This window comes from Rhizoctonia solani, chromosome 5 (genome assembly GCF_016906535.1).
Source record: "Rhizoctonia solani chromosome 5, complete sequence".
Lineage (NCBI taxonomy): Eukaryota > Fungi > Basidiomycota > Agaricomycetes > Cantharellales > Ceratobasidiaceae > Rhizoctonia > Rhizoctonia solani.
Window position 1 is genome coordinate 716,171 of NC_057374.1, and position 19,010 is coordinate 735,180.

General features: G+C 48.0%; 9 protein-coding genes across 9 annotated transcripts; 5 read left to right on the forward strand and 4 right to left on the reverse strand.

Moving 5' to 3' along the window:
* Window positions 1–21: 21 nt before the first annotated feature.
* RhiXN_09018 (uncharacterized protein) lies at window positions 22–2,254 on the forward strand (the record flags this gene model as incomplete). Its single annotated transcript, XM_043328834.1, has 5 exons — window positions 22–410; window positions 458–1,169; window positions 1,226–1,364; window positions 1,432–2,100; window positions 2,160–2,254. The coding sequence occupies 5 exons, from the start codon at window positions 22–24 to the stop codon at window positions 2,252–2,254; spliced, it is 2,004 nt and encodes a 667-aa protein (XP_043180280.1).
* Window positions 2,255–2,662: 408 nt separating this feature from the next.
* RhiXN_09019 (F-box protein) lies at window positions 2,663–4,877 on the forward strand (the record flags this gene model as incomplete). The annotated part of the gene is made up of 5 exons (XM_043328835.1): window positions 2,663–2,905; window positions 2,966–3,119; window positions 3,168–3,435; window positions 3,492–4,704; window positions 4,755–4,877. 5 exons carry the CDS (start codon window positions 2,663–2,665, stop codon window positions 4,875–4,877), a joined length of 2,001 nt encoding a protein of 666 aa, XP_043180281.1.
* Window positions 4,878–5,327: 450 nt separating this feature from the next.
* Window positions 5,328–6,060, reverse strand: RhiXN_09020 (uncharacterized protein; the record flags this gene model as incomplete). Its single annotated transcript, XM_043328836.1, has 5 exons — window positions 5,328–5,396; window positions 5,448–5,510; window positions 5,574–5,631; window positions 5,687–5,767; window positions 5,831–6,060. The coding sequence occupies 5 exons, from the start codon at window positions 6,058–6,060 to the stop codon at window positions 5,328–5,330; spliced, it is 501 nt and encodes a 166-aa protein (XP_043180282.1).
* A 734-nt stretch (window positions 6,061–6,794) lies between these two features.
* RhiXN_09021 (uncharacterized protein) lies at window positions 6,795–8,415 on the forward strand (the record flags this gene model as incomplete). Its single annotated transcript, XM_043328837.1, has 10 exons — window positions 6,795–7,122; window positions 7,188–7,205; window positions 7,274–7,466; window positions 7,519–7,607; window positions 7,660–7,711; window positions 7,769–7,786; window positions 7,841–7,991; window positions 8,058–8,122; window positions 8,177–8,182; window positions 8,238–8,415. 10 exons carry the CDS (start codon window positions 6,795–6,797, stop codon window positions 8,413–8,415), a joined length of 1,098 nt encoding a protein of 365 aa, XP_043180283.1.
* A 177-nt stretch (window positions 8,416–8,592) lies between these two features.
* Window positions 8,593–9,699, reverse strand: RhiXN_09022 (Translin; the record flags this gene model as incomplete). Its single annotated transcript, XM_043328838.1, has 8 exons — window positions 8,593–8,657; window positions 8,709–8,740; window positions 8,794–8,834; window positions 8,885–8,980; window positions 9,037–9,116; window positions 9,170–9,433; window positions 9,492–9,576; window positions 9,637–9,699. 8 exons carry the CDS (start codon window positions 9,697–9,699, stop codon window positions 8,593–8,595), a joined length of 726 nt encoding a protein of 241 aa, XP_043180284.1.
* A 1,637-nt stretch (window positions 9,700–11,336) lies between these two features.
* On the forward strand, window positions 11,337–13,354 carry RhiXN_09023 (uncharacterized protein; the record flags this gene model as incomplete). The annotated part of the gene is made up of 16 exons (XM_043328839.1): window positions 11,337–11,395; window positions 11,448–11,526; window positions 11,583–11,596; window positions 11,649–11,747; window positions 11,805–11,814; window positions 11,866–11,909; window positions 11,977–12,002; window positions 12,061–12,125; window positions 12,217–12,309; window positions 12,373–12,473; window positions 12,530–12,589; window positions 12,651–12,733; window positions 12,790–12,800; window positions 12,853–13,002; window positions 13,073–13,165; window positions 13,229–13,354. The coding sequence occupies 16 exons, from the start codon at window positions 11,337–11,339 to the stop codon at window positions 13,352–13,354; spliced, it is 1,113 nt and encodes a 370-aa protein (XP_043180285.1).
* A 1,158-nt stretch (window positions 13,355–14,512) lies between these two features.
* On the reverse strand, window positions 14,513–15,242 carry RhiXN_09024 (uncharacterized protein; the record flags this gene model as incomplete). The annotated part of the gene is made up of 4 exons (XM_043328840.1): window positions 14,513–14,553; window positions 14,669–14,824; window positions 14,911–15,009; window positions 15,095–15,242. The coding sequence occupies 4 exons, from the start codon at window positions 15,240–15,242 to the stop codon at window positions 14,513–14,515; spliced, it is 444 nt and encodes a 147-aa protein (XP_043180286.1).
* A 1,399-nt stretch (window positions 15,243–16,641) lies between these two features.
* On the forward strand, window positions 16,642–17,371 carry RhiXN_09025 (uncharacterized protein; the record flags this gene model as incomplete). Its single annotated transcript, XM_043328841.1, has 4 exons — window positions 16,642–16,789; window positions 16,875–16,973; window positions 17,060–17,215; window positions 17,331–17,371. 4 exons carry the CDS (start codon window positions 16,642–16,644, stop codon window positions 17,369–17,371), a joined length of 444 nt encoding a protein of 147 aa, XP_043180287.1.
* A 264-nt stretch (window positions 17,372–17,635) lies between these two features.
* On the reverse strand, window positions 17,636–18,969 carry RhiXN_09026 (Tyrosine kinase specific for activated; the record flags this gene model as incomplete). Its single annotated transcript, XM_043328842.1, has 5 exons — window positions 17,636–17,896; window positions 17,947–18,259; window positions 18,313–18,350; window positions 18,400–18,696; window positions 18,757–18,969. The coding sequence occupies 5 exons, from the start codon at window positions 18,967–18,969 to the stop codon at window positions 17,636–17,638; spliced, it is 1,122 nt and encodes a 373-aa protein (XP_043180288.1).
* Window positions 18,970–19,010: the final 41 nt, after the last annotated feature.

Here is a 19,010-nt window from a genome sequence, read left to right on the forward strand (position 1 = left end):
CAGAGCGCCACGTTCCCACCCATGGCATCCACTCCCAAAACTGCTTTTCCTACCTCTCAATCGGCACCTCTATCGCCCGCACATGAATATGATGTGCGATCGCCCACCAACGAGGATCCGCTGTTGCCACAAGATCCGGTTTCGCCCACTCGACCTCGTACACGCACGTTATCCAAGCTCAGTGTGACTGGGAGGAAGGTTTTGGCACTCGGAGGGCGAGCTAGCGTTCGCAGTACTTTTTCAAACACGTCCAGGGCGAGTCGGGGGTCCAGAAGAAGAATGCATGGGCGGGGGATGAGCGGAGACTCTACTCGTTTGAGGGAAGGCGGGCGGTTGGAGTCGTTGACTAGGAGGGCGAGCGTCGACGCACTGACGCTGAAGGGACGATGGAGGGAACTGTGCTCTACGGTGTAGGCGAAGAGATGCTTCGATTGATGTTTGCCAACGGTACTGCAAGCTCGACCGAGGATAGCGAAGAGAGGGATCAGCTTTTACTAGAACGAGCTCAGAGTCCACATGGTCACGTCACCTCGTCCCAGAGCCTCATGCCAGACCAGGAGGAACGGGAACGAGAGCGTACACGCAGTTTACCTCGTCCGCGTGCAAGCCTCGTGTCGTCGCCCATTGATGAAGACAAAACCCCGGATTTAGACTCCTTCTCATATCCATCAGTCACCATGCCTTTAAATATTCGCCCAAAGGGGCATAGGCGCGGAACCGCATCAAAGGAAAACGCATCACTGGATAAAAGCCGTCTGTCGGTCGACCAGCGAGTCCGTCCCTCGCTCGATTACAAACCTCGTCCGGGCAAGTCGCGCCCACGAACGAAGAGCGCCCCGCTCGGTGTTTCGCAACAGCGCAAGTCGGTCGAGGTTGTCGGCATCTTGACCAACGGAAACAATTCGGGTCGTACGACTCCTAATTATACACTTGGCCGAGGCGCCGGGCGGGTCGTGATTGTGAATTCTGCGACCACACCTAATAACGTCAATAAGATGGGTACTCCGACTCGGAAAACGACACAATCGAGTCCTGTGCCTACTGCTATTGATGCCGAGGCTGGAGGTCAGATGCTGGGTCAGCCGGGTGTTATCGTTACTGCTGCGACCCCACCTGCGCCACGACGGAGCTTGTCGATGCCTATTGAGGGGTTGCTGGGTGTAATGGAAGTGAGTCCGTGCTGGAGAGTCCAAAGGCGACGGTTTCCCGCGGCACGTCGGTCCAGTTTGTTCCAGAGAGCTTTGAGGGCCGAAGGAAGGGAAAGAGGTCACGAAAGGATTCTGCAAACGCTCTGATTCCCCCGGTGCCCGAGGTTAATGGCAATGGTAAAGGAAAGAGAAAGGTCGAGCGGGAACCCACGGATGGTACGTTTTTTTCTCTCCCTCCTACCTTGTTCCCCATAATTAAATTCTTATTCGGGTCCTTGTGTAGCGTCGGATACGACGGCCAAAAAGCCGAGATTGAGCGTCGACGAGATGGATATTACGTTTATGGGCGAGCCGTTGTTTGGCGGGAAGCCCCAGCACCGACGAGGTGGTTTGGGTAGCCAAGCGTCATCACATCCTTCAACGTACTCCCGACACTCCCAATCGTATTCTCGCCATTCGCAATCTTACTCTCGCCATTCTCAGTCGTACAATGCTCCATATCCATATCCCACCCCTACTTCATCTCCCGAGCCTGAGCACACCTCGATTCCCATGCATGCCATCTTGACCCCACGGGTCCAATCACTCTACGGAACCGGAGCCAAACCTGACTATTCGTCCCAACGCCAATCTATCAGCTCCATCCCACGACCCAAGTCTCGCGCATCGGCTCGATCCAATGCGACGGGTGCGAGGTCTTATCGGTCCAATATGACGGGAGCCCGATCGAACAAGACGAGCGCGAGTCAGCAGGGCCCAAAGCGTTGGCAAGACAAGCTACCGTTACAGGGATGGTGTTTCTTGGTGGGATTCGTTATTCCGTTTGTTTGGTGGTACGCTGCGTTTTCGCGCGCCGAAAAGGGGTACTATGGTGGAGGTATTTGGAGCCGGGATGTTGAGACTCAGTGGGAAGGCGTGAGGACGGACATTCATCGTGATGATGGTCGCATAGGTAAGCCTTTTGACATGCAAACCTTTGGTCAACTTGGTTCTGACCCGGGCGCCTATTAGATGCGCATACCTGGCGTTTCCGCTGTCGTCTAATGACCGTCCTCTCAATTGTGATATACGTTCCTGTAATAGTGCTGGCCGCGGTGTTTGCATGATAACCGTAGGGGCTGTGAAGGTTTGGGCTCGTTGAATTTATTGTTGAGTCGCTATCATATATCTTTGTTTTCACCACTGCTTTTATCTGCATTATGGCTGTAACAGTACTCCCCCGGTGTATCATCTCCGCGTAATTATGTTTTTTTTTTCGAACTTTGGACTTGTTTTCTATGCCTTTGTTGTTCTTTCTTATATTTTTGTTTGTTTTATCGGGTTTACTCATCTGCGATGCCTTATCTACCTCTCCCTCTAGATCTAGTATCTGTTTTTGCTTTATGTGTTGGCGTGGTACAACCTTGCTGTCCGTTCCTTTCTCATCACACCTCGACGGGACTTCCCTGTATATATTCTTTTTCGGTTGAATTATGGTGTTTAAAACCGAAAGTGAGACTATTTGTCTACTGAGGATGGAGCGGAGTCTAAGCGCCGGCAAAGTCGCATGGTCTCATCGACCACAAGTCACAGCGCAGTGCCTTCTCCACTACGAGATACTTGATGAGCTGGCAGAATTCAAGTTGATTCTCGGCCTCTATGTCCACGTATTACTCTTGTGGGGAACCAGTCCCAAGGGATTTGACTGTCTACCTAGTGAACTTGTGGTTCGTATTCTCGAGTATTGTGGATATCCAGATATCTTGCGATTCTCCCAAGTGAGTCATTTGTTATATTGTATGCTTGTATCTTATTTACTCCAGTGGATTTCTTCGCAGACATGTCGAGATCATTACTTGCTTGTAGAAAGTTCTACCCGTCTTCGCTTACAGATTGAAATCGGCGCCAATGGACTTCAGTGGCCTTATCGGTGGCTTGCCGCTGGAGGACAGTCTCAAGAATTGCTGGAAAAGTTGGTTCAATGTCGGGATGGTACGCACCTATTCATCTCATCTTATGGTATTCTGATTTCGGCCCTAGATTGGCTTGATCTACGCCTAGCCGCTGGCGTATCCCTCCCACGGACGACTTCGAGCCAGCGATTCACGCTCTGGGAATTACGTCGGGGTGTGTTTGCTAGTGCATTCTCCGTAGGAGAACACCGACACTTGGAGGCGGACGCGCTCAAGATGATTGCTCTCGACTCACCTGTTACCGAATGGACTCTCAGGTTTGATACGACGTTTCACGAATTGACCATCGATCCATCTCAAGACTTGCTGGTTCTCGCTGTTACTCAGACTTTAAAGTAAGCAAGATTTCTGTTTCATAATCATGGTCTCGTCCTCATTGGATATTCGATAGCCCGCATCTGCACTACCTCGACATTAGCCTTCGTTCACTCCGAACTGGGCTTGCACACCCATCCGCCAGACTTGGAATTATTCCTTTTCGGGTTCCATTCTCCCTCTCTCCCCACCATATCTACAGCACAGTATCCCTATCTGTCACCAACGATGTACTTCTCGTCAGCCTAATCGCCAATACGACCGAGCTGTATTCCAACGTATTGGCTATCGACTGGAAAGCCGGAGTACTTTTACTCCAAACATCTTGGCGCCTTGGTCTGTGTAGCGCAACACTACTTCACAACAATTGTCTTTTGGTTTTTGAAGCCGTTATTTCTAACACGGACGAAATGGGGGAAGCTGTAACTGGAAAGCCCGATTCGCTGGGACTCCTAGTTTACGATCGCATGCGGACTCCTGAAGCCTACGAGCACGATACCATCCAATCCCGTATCCACTTGTTGAATGTATCCTTCCGGGTCGAATCTATGAGATTTGAATTCCCCACACTTGCAACGAACGTTTGGATTCTTGCCAGTGATTTTTTGGTCCGTGCTGCTCCTGTATCCGATCATGCTCTTTATCACACGCCAGATTTTGTGCCCGATTATGCGTGCCGTACTCTGAGTCTTAGTATGCGGATCATCTCTGCAGAGTCTCCGGCCAGCCTTCTTATTTTTGTAGATTCGGCCAAGTTGCTTTCATATCTTGAACGAGCAAAGGCTGAAGACCTAACATCTATCCCATGGGCCACTTGGGGAGAATACTCGACACGCTGGATATATTACTTGAGCGAACCAAATCCGTGGATCAATTGGATACAGGGAACCAGATACGTTCTCGGAAGGCAAGTTGTCGATGAACAAAATGACGGTGACGACATCCAGTATATTGCCATTGCGGATTTCCATCATCCTACTGTTCGCCGATTTGCGTCTCGCCTTGAAGATCACTATGCTCTACCACTCCCAGAACACGACATCAAACGGCGAGAGACTATTGGTTCCGGTCGATGGGCATTTTTTGGCAATTATTCTGAACGGAATCTCGAACCAGGGGTACTCGCGGTGGACTTTGTAGACACCGAAACCCCTACTGTTCTCCGTGGTCTCAGTCTAGACCCCATTATATCACGACTTCCATATAGACTAGTCGTAACAAGGCCTGGCTCGTTGGTAGCGGATTGTACCGACTGGATGATTGACGACAATCGGATTATTGGAGTCGGAGTGAGCATATTTTATAATATGGTAGAATAGATTACTCATAGAGCTCAAAGCCAAACCCCACAACAGGGCGATTTGGTGATTTGATAACCATCCAGTCTCTGCAAAGCGGACCACACACCACCCCGTATAATCCCCCGCCCCAGTCTGAACTTGTTAAAATGCTTCATGAGTAGGGATAGGTAAATAATAACTGAAATCTGGCTCTTTCTCTGTTAATCCAGTCTTGAATATAATATTTTATCGCTTAAGTTGAGACAGGGGCGAGTTGATGTATCTTTATGAAGATTATGTACTGATTATCGGTATCTTCGGTTGCATGTACAAGTTCAAGGGATTTCGTTTATATGAAAAACTGTTTTGTATATAAGGCTTCAAGAATGTAATCATCTTGAGGATGCATAACCCATCTCAAGAGTTTGTCTACCCATTGGTGGAATTGTTAAATATACTCAGCGTGAATCTAAATCCTACAAATTCTGCCAGATTCATAAGTTATGTGTTACACCCCAATGATCCATAGTACAAAATGGCATAAACCAGTCGTTAAAATTCATAGTTGATACAATGCAGCGCATGTATGCAACTGCGGTGCATCATCTTCCTGCCCTCCACCTGTGAAAACCTTACTTTCCATATGACTTGGCTGTCTCCCTAAACTTGTGGAATGTATTGCCCTTGTGAGGTGGGTTCACCTTCATCTAAGGTTAGCGGCAGCCGAGTAGTTCTTACGAATTGGAACATACGGCAAAGACCATTCCATCGGCACAATGGCCAGTCTGGCCACAGTAAAACCAGTGAGGCTTGTCCTGAAAGAAAAGGGCGTCACATTCTCAGGTTGATAGTTTAATTTGAGTTGGGTATGCACTCACGTCAGCAACTTTGAATACTTTAGTCGGGAAATGTTTGGTGCCTGGCGGAACAGGGACGCTGCCCAAAACAAACTCGTCACTCCTTCTAATGGCCTACTTCAAGCAGGACTCACAATCCAGTACGGAAACCACCATCAATGCGATTACACGGTTGGCTGAAAGAACTCTCCGTGACGGTGTGGTTCTTGGGATGGCTATTTGATTGTAAATTATGAATACTTTCTATGGATCAATTTTGGGAGCCATATAACACTTACAACTCGAATTTGATGTAATCTCCGATCTTGGCGCTCACATACTCTGGATCGTATCGAAACTTTCCTCCAGCCCCAACAATAACACGGTGAGTTTTGGGGTAATGCCAATCTCCCCGTGCTTCGAGTTCAGCGTTAATTTGATCGGCGCCGGATGGGAGTGGGTTGGCGATAACTGATGTAAGAGCGAGAGTGGCGGTGAGTGATACAAATAGTAGGTTGAGAATCATCATTGGTAGTGTCGTAGAAGGTGGATATAAGAAAATATGTGAGAGCGGAAGAGGGGAGGGAGGTGGATGAACAGAACACCAGCCGCGGTTTTTATGGTGTGCTCGGGCATGTGTGCAACAGTCTTCCCAGCTCATGTAGCCATGGCCAGGGGCAAACACGCTGATCGGATTAGCAACTCCTTAGCATACAGCCAGACCATCCAGACTATAGTTCGCATAGCCACCGATTCGATCGTTACGTAGTCTTGGCGTGTACTCTGCCCATTTACCCCAGTTTTCTAATAGTTTACCACTCGAAAGCGTCTAGTACTGCTATTAATTTCGGGCAGTGGGCGCTCATTAGGGCACTGCATAATATAGAAATCGATGCCAAGTTCAATTTGATCGGGCATGAATATCACACTGCCACAAGCAAGTACAGCAACCACGAGACATATGTGTTAGTGTCTCTGTCCGTTGGATGGCACTCAAGACCCTAAAGCCTCTTATATCTCGTCTCACGATACGAATGACATCAAAAATGCCATTCAGACACACCAAATGATCAAGTGGCTATAGCCACTGGCTTTGTCATCTAATTTGTAATATGCTCAGCTGGCTAACGTTATCCCGTACGTTAACTTACGCAAGCAAGTTGGGAGGTCCAAAGTCCACCTAAGCTGAGCTCTTTTCGCCGCGACGCACTTCCAGAATCGAATACCGGCAATCCGTGCATATACACACGTTCTGTTATTATCATGTCTGTCACAATTTCGACTACCATCAACGGCTCTGTACCTCTTCCAGAGCCCAATACCGCGTTACCTCCTGATGCCGATACTCTCCCCATTATCGACGTCTCATCATATATCCCAAACCACCCGAACAACACTCCCGAGGCACGCCAACAGACTGCAAAGGCTTTGCATGCAGCCTGCCGCGACTTTGGTTTCTTCTATCTCAATATCGCAAGTCTGATCGAGGAAGCTCAGACAAACGAACTTGCGGAACTTGGTCACCAGTTTTTCAGGCTTAAGCAGGAGGTAAAAGATGCTCTGCATATCCAAAATCAGGATCTAGCAAGGGGTGAGTCAAGGCGGCATACTAGGACCTGGCTGATTCTGGAACGTTTATGCTTGATTCTATCGCAGGGTATCAGAGACTGGGAGGTAAGTTGAGCTTGGACATCCGTATAAATCGAAAGTCGTATACATTGTTGAAATTATTTGTTATACAGAAAACATAACCCAAGGAAAGACAGACATGCACGAAGGCCTCGATTTTTATGCTCCGGTAGCCAAACCAGACAAGACCAAACCCCTCTGGGGAGAGAACCAATGGCCAACTGACGAAGACCTTCCTGGCTTCAGAAGCGCGTACGAAAAGTGGATTGTTCAGATGAAAGAGCTAGGTTTTGTAGTAATGGAAGCGTGAGTGGGGTATTCTGTATGACGTCTGATCTTTGATCGAGCGCTTGAATAGTATGGCGGATGGTTTGGGGATGACCGGAGAAGAGTGGCTGGACTTGAGGGCAAAGATCGACGATAGTTTCTGGGTGATGAGAGTTATTGGTGAGATATTCTATGATTTTCTCTGATGAATGTCCCGTTTAAGCGTATTTAGGCTACCCACCACTCAAAGACGAGGCCGATGGTATATCCTGCGGCGCGCATAAGTAAGCTATGCCAATCTATTTTTAACACTATTCAGCTGAGATGGTTCTCACAAATAGAGACTACGGGTGTCTAACGTGAGATCATTCACGCTCTAGTGCTAGAGCATATATTCACCTTATATTACAAAGCCTCCTCTTCGCGGATCCTACTCCTAGGGCACTTCAAGTTTTCCGCCATGCAGCAAAGACCGAAAATCTTGAGGAAGCAGGCCCAGGCGAGTGGATCAATGCAGATCCTATCCCTGGTTGCGTAGTGTGTAACATCGGTGAGATGTGGGAAGTGAGTCCATAAAACAAATTGGGATTAGGAAGCTTTGGCACCGTTAAATCCTTGACCTTCGAGCAGATCTGGACGAACGGCCTGTACAAGAGCACAATTCACAGAGTAGTTCATCGAGGCACTAATTTCCGGTAAGTAGGCTAGTGCTTTTTATAATCTATTAATTCGTATTAACCAACCTGTAGCGTTTCGTGAGTGTCCACTGTACGGCGTTTATCGGCTGATTCGCTTACAAGAACTTCCAAGAGTTCCGTTCTTTTTCGAACCCAACTTCGACGCACTTGTGGAACCTCTTCCTGCAGCACTTCGTCTACCAGAGGTTCAAGGCAAAGCAGAAGAACGATATCAATCAGTGGTTTATGGTGAATTCCTTTACAAGAAGGTCTCGAATAACTTCTCCCTTGGGAAAGGGCGATACGACTAGGAGAATACGAGTTTGTATTTAGGTTTGGATCAATGCGATAGGTTGATCATTTCGTGTGCATCTCGTGGATGCGCCACTCAGGGTGGATTCTATCATCTTTAGTGAAACATAGCTCCGGGCCACAAAGAAGATTTAGAATTTCCTCGCGATGTTCCAAACTTGAGTGTGCATCGTGTTTTAGGATTGCACCTGTGGAACATTCTCCGGCGGGACGAGTTTGCGGAGGGATACGTCGTACAAAACTAATAAAGGTGGTCCAGTAACTGAGTAACCGGATCCAAGAATACACTCACCTTCCTCAATCTTCTTCATATCGTATTTTAGGCTGGAGTTGGTTACGCTCAAATTCCAGAAGCAGCATTATATGAAGGAACTTACGAGTCGAACCTACGCCGCAGACTGTCATTTTTGAGATTAAGCTTCCGAATTCTTAGTATAATCGTCGAGATTGAATAAGCTAAATGCATACCAACGAGAAACCAGAATATAAGTCACGGACGAAAATGGAAATCTGGACTGGTCGATTAAAATCACCAAGGGTTACTGCATTTACCGCCAGTCTCGACTAATTGAAGTCGCGAGTAAATAACAACGCAGCGCCAGTGCGAGTTTACAGCGTACCAATTCGTTGACCAGGGCAATGATACCATGAAGATAGTCCTCTGAAGGAATCTGGAATCTCCCTTTCCACTCCGGATCCACTGAAGGCAGGTAGATCAAACATGGTGTCACATCCAAGAAGCACAAAACGTACCACCCAGGAGCTGTTCACACTCTGGTAAAGTAAGAAGACGCTCTGTTGTGAGGTATTCGTTTAAGGCTGTGACAAATATGATATTTTGAAGGGAGCGAGTCCACATATCTTTCCACCTTGAGACTGCATGAGCCAGAGCCAGTGGGTATGTATTAGTGGTAATGTACCTCCAGAATTGGTTTGGTGGGACAACGGAAGCAATCTTAGCAAACTCCTCGTAACAGCTTTTCGTAATGGAGGAAGATGAATCGGTTAAACGTTGTACTAATGTGCGTATGTTCATAAGACGAGAGAACTGGCGAGGGAAAACGACGGTGCTTACGTTCTAGAGTCGAATGAATACGGTTCATGATTCCGCTTGCATTCCGAGACTTCCGGTCCAGCTCCATTACTTCCTTCCTTATAGTCTAGAACACACCGGCGTGTGGTTACGGTAAGTTCGGGATCATTCAGAGTGAATCACCCACGTCGCGCAACTCGCTTTCTGCCTCAAAGTCATGGCTTAGCTTATTGAGGTCTTCTGAATTCATTGCCGTAGTGACGTCTGAGCTTAGTGGAAAAAGGGGCCCAAATGTGCGTTCTGTGAAAAAGCCTCGGTTGTGGCAAATTTCAGATTTTGGCACAGATCTTTGAGTGGGTGGGGAGGCAGGCTCACAAATATTGATTACATCACATACTTGAGCCACGTGACGAATATTTATTGGGACATATTTCCATTAATTGTGATTATATGGGATCTGGCAAACTGCTCAATAACGCTAATTATAACCAAAACAGAAATAATTATAGGATGCCCAAGTGAGATCAGAACGTAACTATCGAGTCAAACGAAAAGGGCAGGTACACGGCGTGTAGTTTGAGCAATATGCACCTGGCGCATAATCATGCATATATCATATGGAGACATGGTTTATATCTACGATGCAGCTTACGCAGATATAAATATTCTATTCGGCAGGAACATTGGTGACTTGAGGGGAGCATCCATCGCTTACTTCATCTCGGCTACACGCTTTTTGTAAGAAATGTCCACATACCCGCGTAATGCGTGTGTGTAGATCCGCTGATGTCCTTGTCTGATCCGCCGCAGTCTAATAGGGTTAGGTCTTTCGCCTAGTTGGAACCGATTTGGCTATACATGTATATAACATCTGGGGAGATATACGCATTCCCACCACCACCACTGTTCATACACCCCTTTACTTGCTCGCAACCGAGTGCGGAGGAACCAAAAACTACCGGGTATTGCCAATAAGGAACTCCGGAACTGGTCGTGAGATTTACAGTGGACGATCGAGTGAAATTCGCTTCGGAATTGTCACGATTTCGCAATCATTTGATTAACCTCCTAAGCTTAAAAGCTGATCTTTACATTCTAGTAGAACTCTCTATATGATCCAAAGCGTGTAATTATTCTGGGCCACAACATGGTAGCACGCGACTCCCCCCACAGACGGAGCCTTGCAAAGCACAGGAAAAATACAGCTGCATTTGCGGCGTATGAGCCGCGGTTGAAATTGCGGAAGACACCCATGCTTGACCTGGAGCTTAGCAAATCCAAAAGCTGCTTATGTATACCATAAGGTTGCCGACTATCTACAGGAGTGGGCCGCCCTTATCCACACAATTTCAGTGCCTGTCCCCGAGATTTCTGCATGCCTTTCTGTAAATGCATGGTGATTCCTATGCTACCTTAGAGCCTCCGGGTATAGATGATTTCAATTTGGTGGATACTCCCAATGAGTTTCTGTCCACTGCGTAAAGCACGATCATGGGGATCTTGTAGATGAATATACTGAGCCTGACTTTATCCTCCCTAGGCTTGACCAAAACGGAGCCGAGGCTGATGTTCCCCTTCGATTCTCGGCGTCGGCTATTTCCAACTCCAAGTTTATCCCAGAGTGAGCTAGAAGTTCTACTTCATTCCCTCATCACGGCAAACTTGCTTCCTTGAGAGCCAATTCACATTCTTTTGATTGAAGAACTAGTATAAAAACTTGAAATATTTGGAGCATGTATGTGCCTCCTCTATCGCCCCTCGATTGCATAGGCCAGAGTACTTAACTGCACTCGCTAGCTCAGAGAAACCGGTTTGTGAAGTGTGATATTATTCGCACAAGCACACTTTTTATTTGTCTTCGACCTTCGAGCCCCACATCTCGTTGCGATGGGTGAAATGGATTCCTTGTTTGGTGCGACCTACATCGGCGTCGTGGTATCAACATTGTATGTCCTCCCTTTAAATGTGCACTTCGTCACATACCTCATTACGATGAAGCTTGTACGGAATTCTCACCCTCCAAACGTACATATACTGGTACAAGTATGTGCACGACAGTACGTTTGATCGGTGGTTTGTGAGTAAATATAACTTTCCCTCCTGATCATGTTGATAAACGCTTCTTTCAAAAAGGTTCTGATATTGTGGTAAATCTCTTCAACTTCGCTTCCATGACAGTAGTCACTCATGGCCTTTCAGGGTTATGGATACACTTCAAACGATATGTATCTGCCATATGCAATACCATTACACCATCATAAACTATGCCAACCCGGCCGCTTTACAGTTCAACAACTGGTAAGTTACAGTGCAGCGTGTGTAGCTTGATGGAACTAACTGTTTATGTGCGGTTAGGTCTCTGAATGTACGGTCCCGAACTCCCTGATTGCTCAAATACTAATACGTTTTCTGTTAGTTTGAGGTCTTCTTCACCGCAGTAATTACATTTATGGTTCAGGCGTAAGCATTTATTCCATTCTATCGTGTGCTTACTATTCCTTACCAATCTGATCGACCAATTCACCAGTTTCTTTGCTCGACGGGCATGGTTCTGTATGCCTCACCTTTACTCATATCAATTACAAAACATTCTGATCTCCAAATTACGCAGTCACTAGGCGTATCGGATCTCGGCTCACTACTACTCGAAAAACCCAATTACTTGGGGCTATAATTGTAAATCCAATCATCTTCAACTACCTGATCCGGTCACCACCCAATAGCGGAAGTGCATCATACTAACTGGCCTAATTTCTACTAATTCTAGGGTGTGCTTGCGACTATGGGCCTTGTATTCGGTTTCACGTCATTTGTGATGACGTTTGTCCTTGGGAGGTTTTCACGCTTTATCGAGTATAGGGTGTGCTTCATATTTATATTTTCCCTGAATCCGTTCCACTCACGTTTCCTTTGTCACATACAGTGGCTTGTTGGTTTATGGCTCGGAGGCGCGTCGTTATGTGATGTTGTGATCGTGTACATGTTGTCCAACGCCCTCATGACACAGCGAACTGGTTTCGGTCGGTAAGTCTAGCTTGAAGCACAGTTCAGACTCAACATTTACTGAATACTGCCTATAGAACGGATGCGCTGATTAACAAGCTTCTTTGGTATACTATCAACACAGGCCTATTGACAAGGTGTGCATTCAATAGTAACCTAGGTCTGTGTATGCAAAGTTTCTGAACACTCGCATACCAGCATCTTTGCCATTGTGGATTTGATCTGCTTCTGCACAATGAACAACTTGATCCACTTTGGTTTCAATATGGCCCTTGGAAAGTGTGAGTGATCAATCTTTCTTAATTGCACTTTAAAATAACTAATGGATACGACATAGTATATACCAATGTGCGTCGTCAGACTGAGATTCCTTGAACAACTAGCAGCTTACTCTAATTAGACACTTTTGGCGACTCTTAATGCTCGAGATATAGAGCCTACCAACGTGGTTCACGTAGAAGAGGAATCATACAACCTGAAGGAACGATCACAAAACTCTAGTAATGGTCAGGTTAAGTTTAACCGCCCTCCAGGTATCTCATCAAACCAGGTAGGCCTTTTTTGGATTAGTTCCGTCGGCATTTGTTCCTGCTTATATTCTAATAATCTGCTTTCGACAGGGCCGAGGGGAACCGGCGATTCTCTTGCAGACCGATTCTGTAGTTAAGGTTTCAAACGTCGAGCCCCATCGAAGATCTTCTCGAGACCAAGTGGTGGGTTGTCGTGCTTTGCTTTTGGTTCCAGTTGCCAGTCGGCTAATGTCTCCTGACCTAAAGTACCAGGGTCACCAGGTCATTGTTATTCAGCATGACAACCACGCGACATACACTTCAAACAAGGACGCCGAGTTGGACGCCGATGGCGCCGATTCAGTAGAAAGCTTCAAGAAAGGGCGTGCATAGAACAGATTCAGAGTTGTTCCCTTTCCGCATACTCACGTCATTAATTTGAGGACCCATATTTTATCCCAAGTTCATTTTGCTTACGCCTGGTGCCTATGCATCCTGTTTTCCAAGTCGCTGTGCTGCTGGATTCTTCTGGCTCTGGGCGTACCTCAGACTAGAATCACTCTTTTAATTTCCTTCTTTTTACTTTTTACTACCGACCAAATAAATGCAATCATCTGTCCCTGTACTCATTCGCTTCATGTACGATGCTTCTTGATCGGATAAAATAACTACCATCTAGGCTATCGATCATGACGCGTCGTCGAATAGCTCAACTTTGCTTGTGAGAGTGCAGCATGCCATATATCACTGTATTCCCCCAAGATGCGGATTGTCCGCGACCTGGGGTCCTTATTCTCATTCCCGAGACGCGTGACCTTTGGGCCAAAGTATAGTGAGGGTGCGGATTATCCGCACCTTCTGGGTTCACGGTGATATATGTCAAACAAGGTATGTTTCTACGATAGATCTGAAATAATTTATATTTGGGATGGGGTATTGTCTTCCTGTTTTCCTGTCTTAATTTCTCATCGAATCGCTAGGAGCACTTGATCGGCTTGTTTGAGGTAGTACTAGGAGCAAGATTATCAGGATAACATATGCCGCGGCGGCAAATGTATCTACCCAGGTTGAAACAATATGTGAAGATTCGTGAAGGCGGAATATCTACGCAGCAAATGTACTATTATGCTTGATTTTGAGAGCTCCCTCATGGGTATCCTCCGTTATCGTTGGAGTGCTTGTACATAATGCTATAGCCCGACCAGCGGGAGTGCAGCCCGAACGCGGCCCAAATGGTGCCGAAGCCATAAGTCTCGATATCATCAATCTGACTGGCGCTGGGAACACTAGTAGGCAAACACCTTGGTCTATTTAAGACCGATAGTGGGATATGTAGTTACGATGGATTGATACACACAGCTCATACTCCGCTTCGCCATAAGCCCACTCAGCCCCGACTGACATAACCGAAAAGTCAGCAGTTCATATCCATTACATTCCTGAGCCCACAACAGTACAAACAGTAGTGCATACATCCATATATACATCCGTCTATCTTTCCGCCCATCTATAGCTACCATTAGCTAGCCGTGGCTTGGGGTCTGGTCGGCCTTAGTTGAACCTCCACGATACCCCGTTGAGCTTGCCGACGCCTGTCAGGTAGTGGTGAGTGAATACAGCGATATGAATGGCATGGGGAGGGGTGGGGGCGGAAACGAAGAGGACAACACGTGTATGTGAACCACGTGAACAGAAACGTCGACTCACCGAGACCTGCAAACTGCTGGAACGCAGACGGCGACAGGTCGATGTCGTTGTAGCCGCAGGCGTAGCACCGGTCCACGATCCCCACCGTGATCGTCTTGCCTCCGTACGTCACGCTCGCTGTCTTGCCGCACGCCTGGCTGTGGTTCGGGTTGCCGTCTGCGACCGACCCGAGTCGTCGGTGAGTGCATGGTCGACAGGAAACGCGACAGGCTCAGGCTGAGGCGCGTGAATAGTCCACTCACCGATCATCATCTCCTGGAACAGGCTCGTGCCGACGGCTGCGACCCACTCGTCGTCCCGGTTCTGCCAGCCGCACGATCCAATTCCGGCAGACGGGTTGTCTATAGGGGCGTGGAGGGGGAGGAAGGGACGGTCAGTACAAGACGGTCTTGGGGATTGAGGCGGCGATGGTCTTGTTGCGCTTACAGTAGGTAGCCCAGCCGTTGTGTACATCGTAGGGAGCACGAGCAGCGAGGTCGCTCGAGACGGATGCCTCGACCGGAGCTGCGACGGCGGAGCTGGCGAAGCTGAGAGCGGAGGCGAGAACGACGAAAAACTTGGCGATAGCGTACATGTTGGTTTGTGCTGTTAGCGGCTTGTGCTGAGGTGGGTTGCGAATGCAGAAGGCAGTGAGGGACTGGGATGGAGAACTGGCCCGGCGGTGTGGCGTCTTTTTATATTGGCGTATGCAGTATATCGTGCAGCAGAGTGACTGATAGTGGGTATACATGTCCGGCGCTGCAGTCCGCTGATCTCGGTGTGCGCAATGTGTGCACATGTGCACATGTGCACGACAAGTGCATATATGCTAGGCGAGCGCAAACTGCGCGAACCGTAGCAGCGACGTCGCCGAGGATGCCGCCATATTTGTTACACTAGTTGGTTATCTAATCAACATCCCATAGGACTGAGTGTAGTTGATTGCTGCATTCCATGTTGGTGGATGCAAATATAGAACCTTGGGCTTGGCTTGTTAGATTTAATAATGTGTAGATTTTGATCGGCGAATATAAGCGCCATCGCTTATTTTGCCACCGGAAGCTGGAATCCATCGAGTATAGTGATACATATCCAAGGACTTCCGAGTAAGCGAAAAGTGAGCAAAATATAACAGGTAACCTGCAAGATGATAAGCTCTATGGAACGAGACGAACGTGCTGATACCCGAAATCTCCGATTGATTTGACAACCGGTGGGATTGGCGGCTAGCCGGTCGATTAGTGCTACGTATAATGACCTGAGGCAAGAATCGGATATTCCGTTCCAGTTGGCGTTTTCAATGTGGATTGATGGGTCCCATTCGATCGTATGCTTAAAGGCCGACATGCGCTCCCTGATTATGCCTTCATCAACAGTCCGTGCGAAATGAATCTAAACATATTTTGATGTAGTCCGCTAATCCACGGTATGACGTTCATACCAATAGGCTTTCTGGATCGAACGGTTTTCTTGCGCACATAATTTAAGCGAATGTGTATTCCTATTGGTCAAATAAAGTAAATGCGCCGAGCTAAATTTCAACAGTAGCCTACGAATTCTGATCAGGGGGCGTAAGCGCACTCGCCAGAGTACAACAAGCCAAGCCCAAGGTTCTATATTTGCATCCACCAACATGGAATGCAGCAATCAACTACACTCAGTCCTATGGGATGTTGATTAGATAACCAACTAGTGTAACAAATATGGCGGCATCCTCGGCGACGTCGCTGCTACGGTTCGCGCAGTTTGCGCTCGCCTAGCATATATGCACTTGTCGTGCACATGTGCACATGTGCACACATTGCGCACACCGAGATCAGCGGACTGCAGCGCCGGACATGTATACCCACTATCAGTCACTCTGCTGCACGATATACTGCATACGCCAATATAAAAAGACGCCACACCGCCGGGCCAGTTCTCCATCCCAGTCCCTCACTGCCTTCTGCATTCGCAACCCACCTCAGCACAAGCCGCTAACAGCACAAACCAACATGTACGCTATCGCCAAGTTTTTCGTCGTTCTCGCCTCCGCTCTCAGCTTCGCCAGCTCCGCCGTCGCAGCTCCGGTCGAGGCATCCGTCTCGAGCGACCTCGCTGCTCGTGCTCCCTACGATGTACACAACGGCTGGGCTACCTACTGTAAGCGCAACAAGACCATCGCCGCCTCAATCCCCAAGACCGTCTTGTACTGACCGTCCCTTCCTCCCCCTCCACGCCCCTATAGACAACCCGTCTGCCGGAATTGGATCGTGCGGCTGGCAGAACCGGGACGACGAGTGGGTCGCAGCCGTCGGCACGAGCCTGTTCCAGGAGATGATGATCGGTGAGTGGACTATTCACGCGCCTCAGCCTGAGCCTGTCGCGTTTCCTGTCGACCATGCACTCACCGACGACTCGGGTCGGTCGCAGACGGCAACCCGAACCACAGCCAGGCGTGCGGCAAGACAGCGAGCGTGACGTACGGAGGCAAGACGATCACGGTGGGGATCGTGGACCGGTGCTACGCCTGCGGCTACAACGACATCGACCTGTCGCCGTCTGCGTTCCAGCAGTTTGCAGGTCTCGGTGAGTCGACGTTTCTGTTCACGTGGTTCACATACACGTGTTGTCCTCTTCGTTTCCGCCCCCACCCCTCCCCATGCCATTCATATCGCTGTATTCACTCACCACTACCTGACAGGCGTCGGCAAGCTCAACGGGGTATCGTGGAGGTTCAACTAAGGCCGACCAGACCCCAAGCCACGGCTAGCTAATGGTAGCTATAGATGGGCGGAAAGATAGACGGATGTATATATGGATGTATGCACTACTGTTTGTACTGTTGTGGGCTCAGGAATGTAATGGATATGAACTGCTGACTTTTCGGTTATGTCAGTCGGGGCTGAGTGGGCTTATGGCGAAGCGGAGTATGAGCTGTGTGTATCAATCCATCGTAACTACATATCCCAATATCGATCTCGATAACCGACCGAGCCAGGACACTAATCAACCGCGCAAGAAAATAAACCTTATTAGGCCCTTCAAGAAAACAAACACTTCGGCAGTCATCCCAGCTAAAAAGAACAAGCATTTATGCCTGAACGAGACGTTCAACGGTACAATAGGCCAACGTTTTTGGCGCCCACTGAGGCCAGCAAAATGCATGTTCATTTCTTTTCGAGCGGCCGCGAGAGATGGTCGCTTAGAAGGGGTAGTGTGCGTCATTTGTCGCGCGAGAGGGAGGAGGAATCGAAGGGTAGAAATTCTCTGTATTTTGGTCAGCATTACAGAGCACTACGGGTATTAAGTATACTTACTGGGATGAGATCCCTTCTGATAATTGCCCCCAGCTGATATATGTCCGCCAAGAACGGATCATATGGTATTCCTTCCGCCTGCTCCGGTGTCTGCTCTCTCGCTTTCCACCCGATGACCTTTTTCTCTTCTCCCTCCTTGAACTGTTTACCATACCCGAAGTCAATAAAATAGTACCGCACGGGTTTCTGGGAGCGCAGATAAGTCGGGTACAGTGGCCTTTTCCCGTCTAAGACTCGAGTTTGGAAAAAGGGATGGAATGGCTCGGTGTAAAGTGGCCGTGCGTCCATCAGGATATTTGGGGAGGCAATGTCACTAGTTTTCAATCGATTAGTAAAGAGATAAATTACATCGAGACGAGGAAGTACCAGTGTACTACATTATTCCTGTGTAAAAACTCTAGGCCCTACGTTCCTTATTAGTCAAGATTTGAGTAGAAGTTGAATAAAACATACCTCAAAAATTTGTTCCAGAAAATCGTAGACTTCCCTGAGATCCCAGAATTCAGGCAAGTTATACTTGCTGAGAAGTGGCATGACAATGAAAGATCCTTCGGGGATATTTGGAATAGGAAATACATCTAGGCATGGCACTACGTGGTTCAACGGGTCATCTTTGAATTCGGGGGAGGAGAACCGCTGGAGTATTTCGATTTCCTCAAGTCCGCTCCTATCTTCCGACGAAGGAGTGTGAATTTTTAGGATGACCTGAGCGTTATCGGAGAGTCGTGTCGCGTCTAACACTCTAATTGCCTATCAGAGTACCGTGGCTCGTTCAGTTTGTTGGATGCCTTGAAAGGTCGCGTGACTTACGAGAGTGTCCCCCTTATCTTCACAATCATACGGACTCGCTCCGCTTGTTTCCCAAGAAGGTACCCAATTCTGGCGGTACCTGGGACGGAGTTGGTATCCCTTGGATAATAAGTATGGCTCGTATGAAGCCCAACGCTCTTCAGCCTCTGTACGCTGTTCAGGACCAGAGGAGGTGATGCCTATATTGAGAAGTCGAGAGTTCAGTTCAGACATTGAGGTCGTTGGATGCAAGTGGTAATTATGCGTCTTGAGTT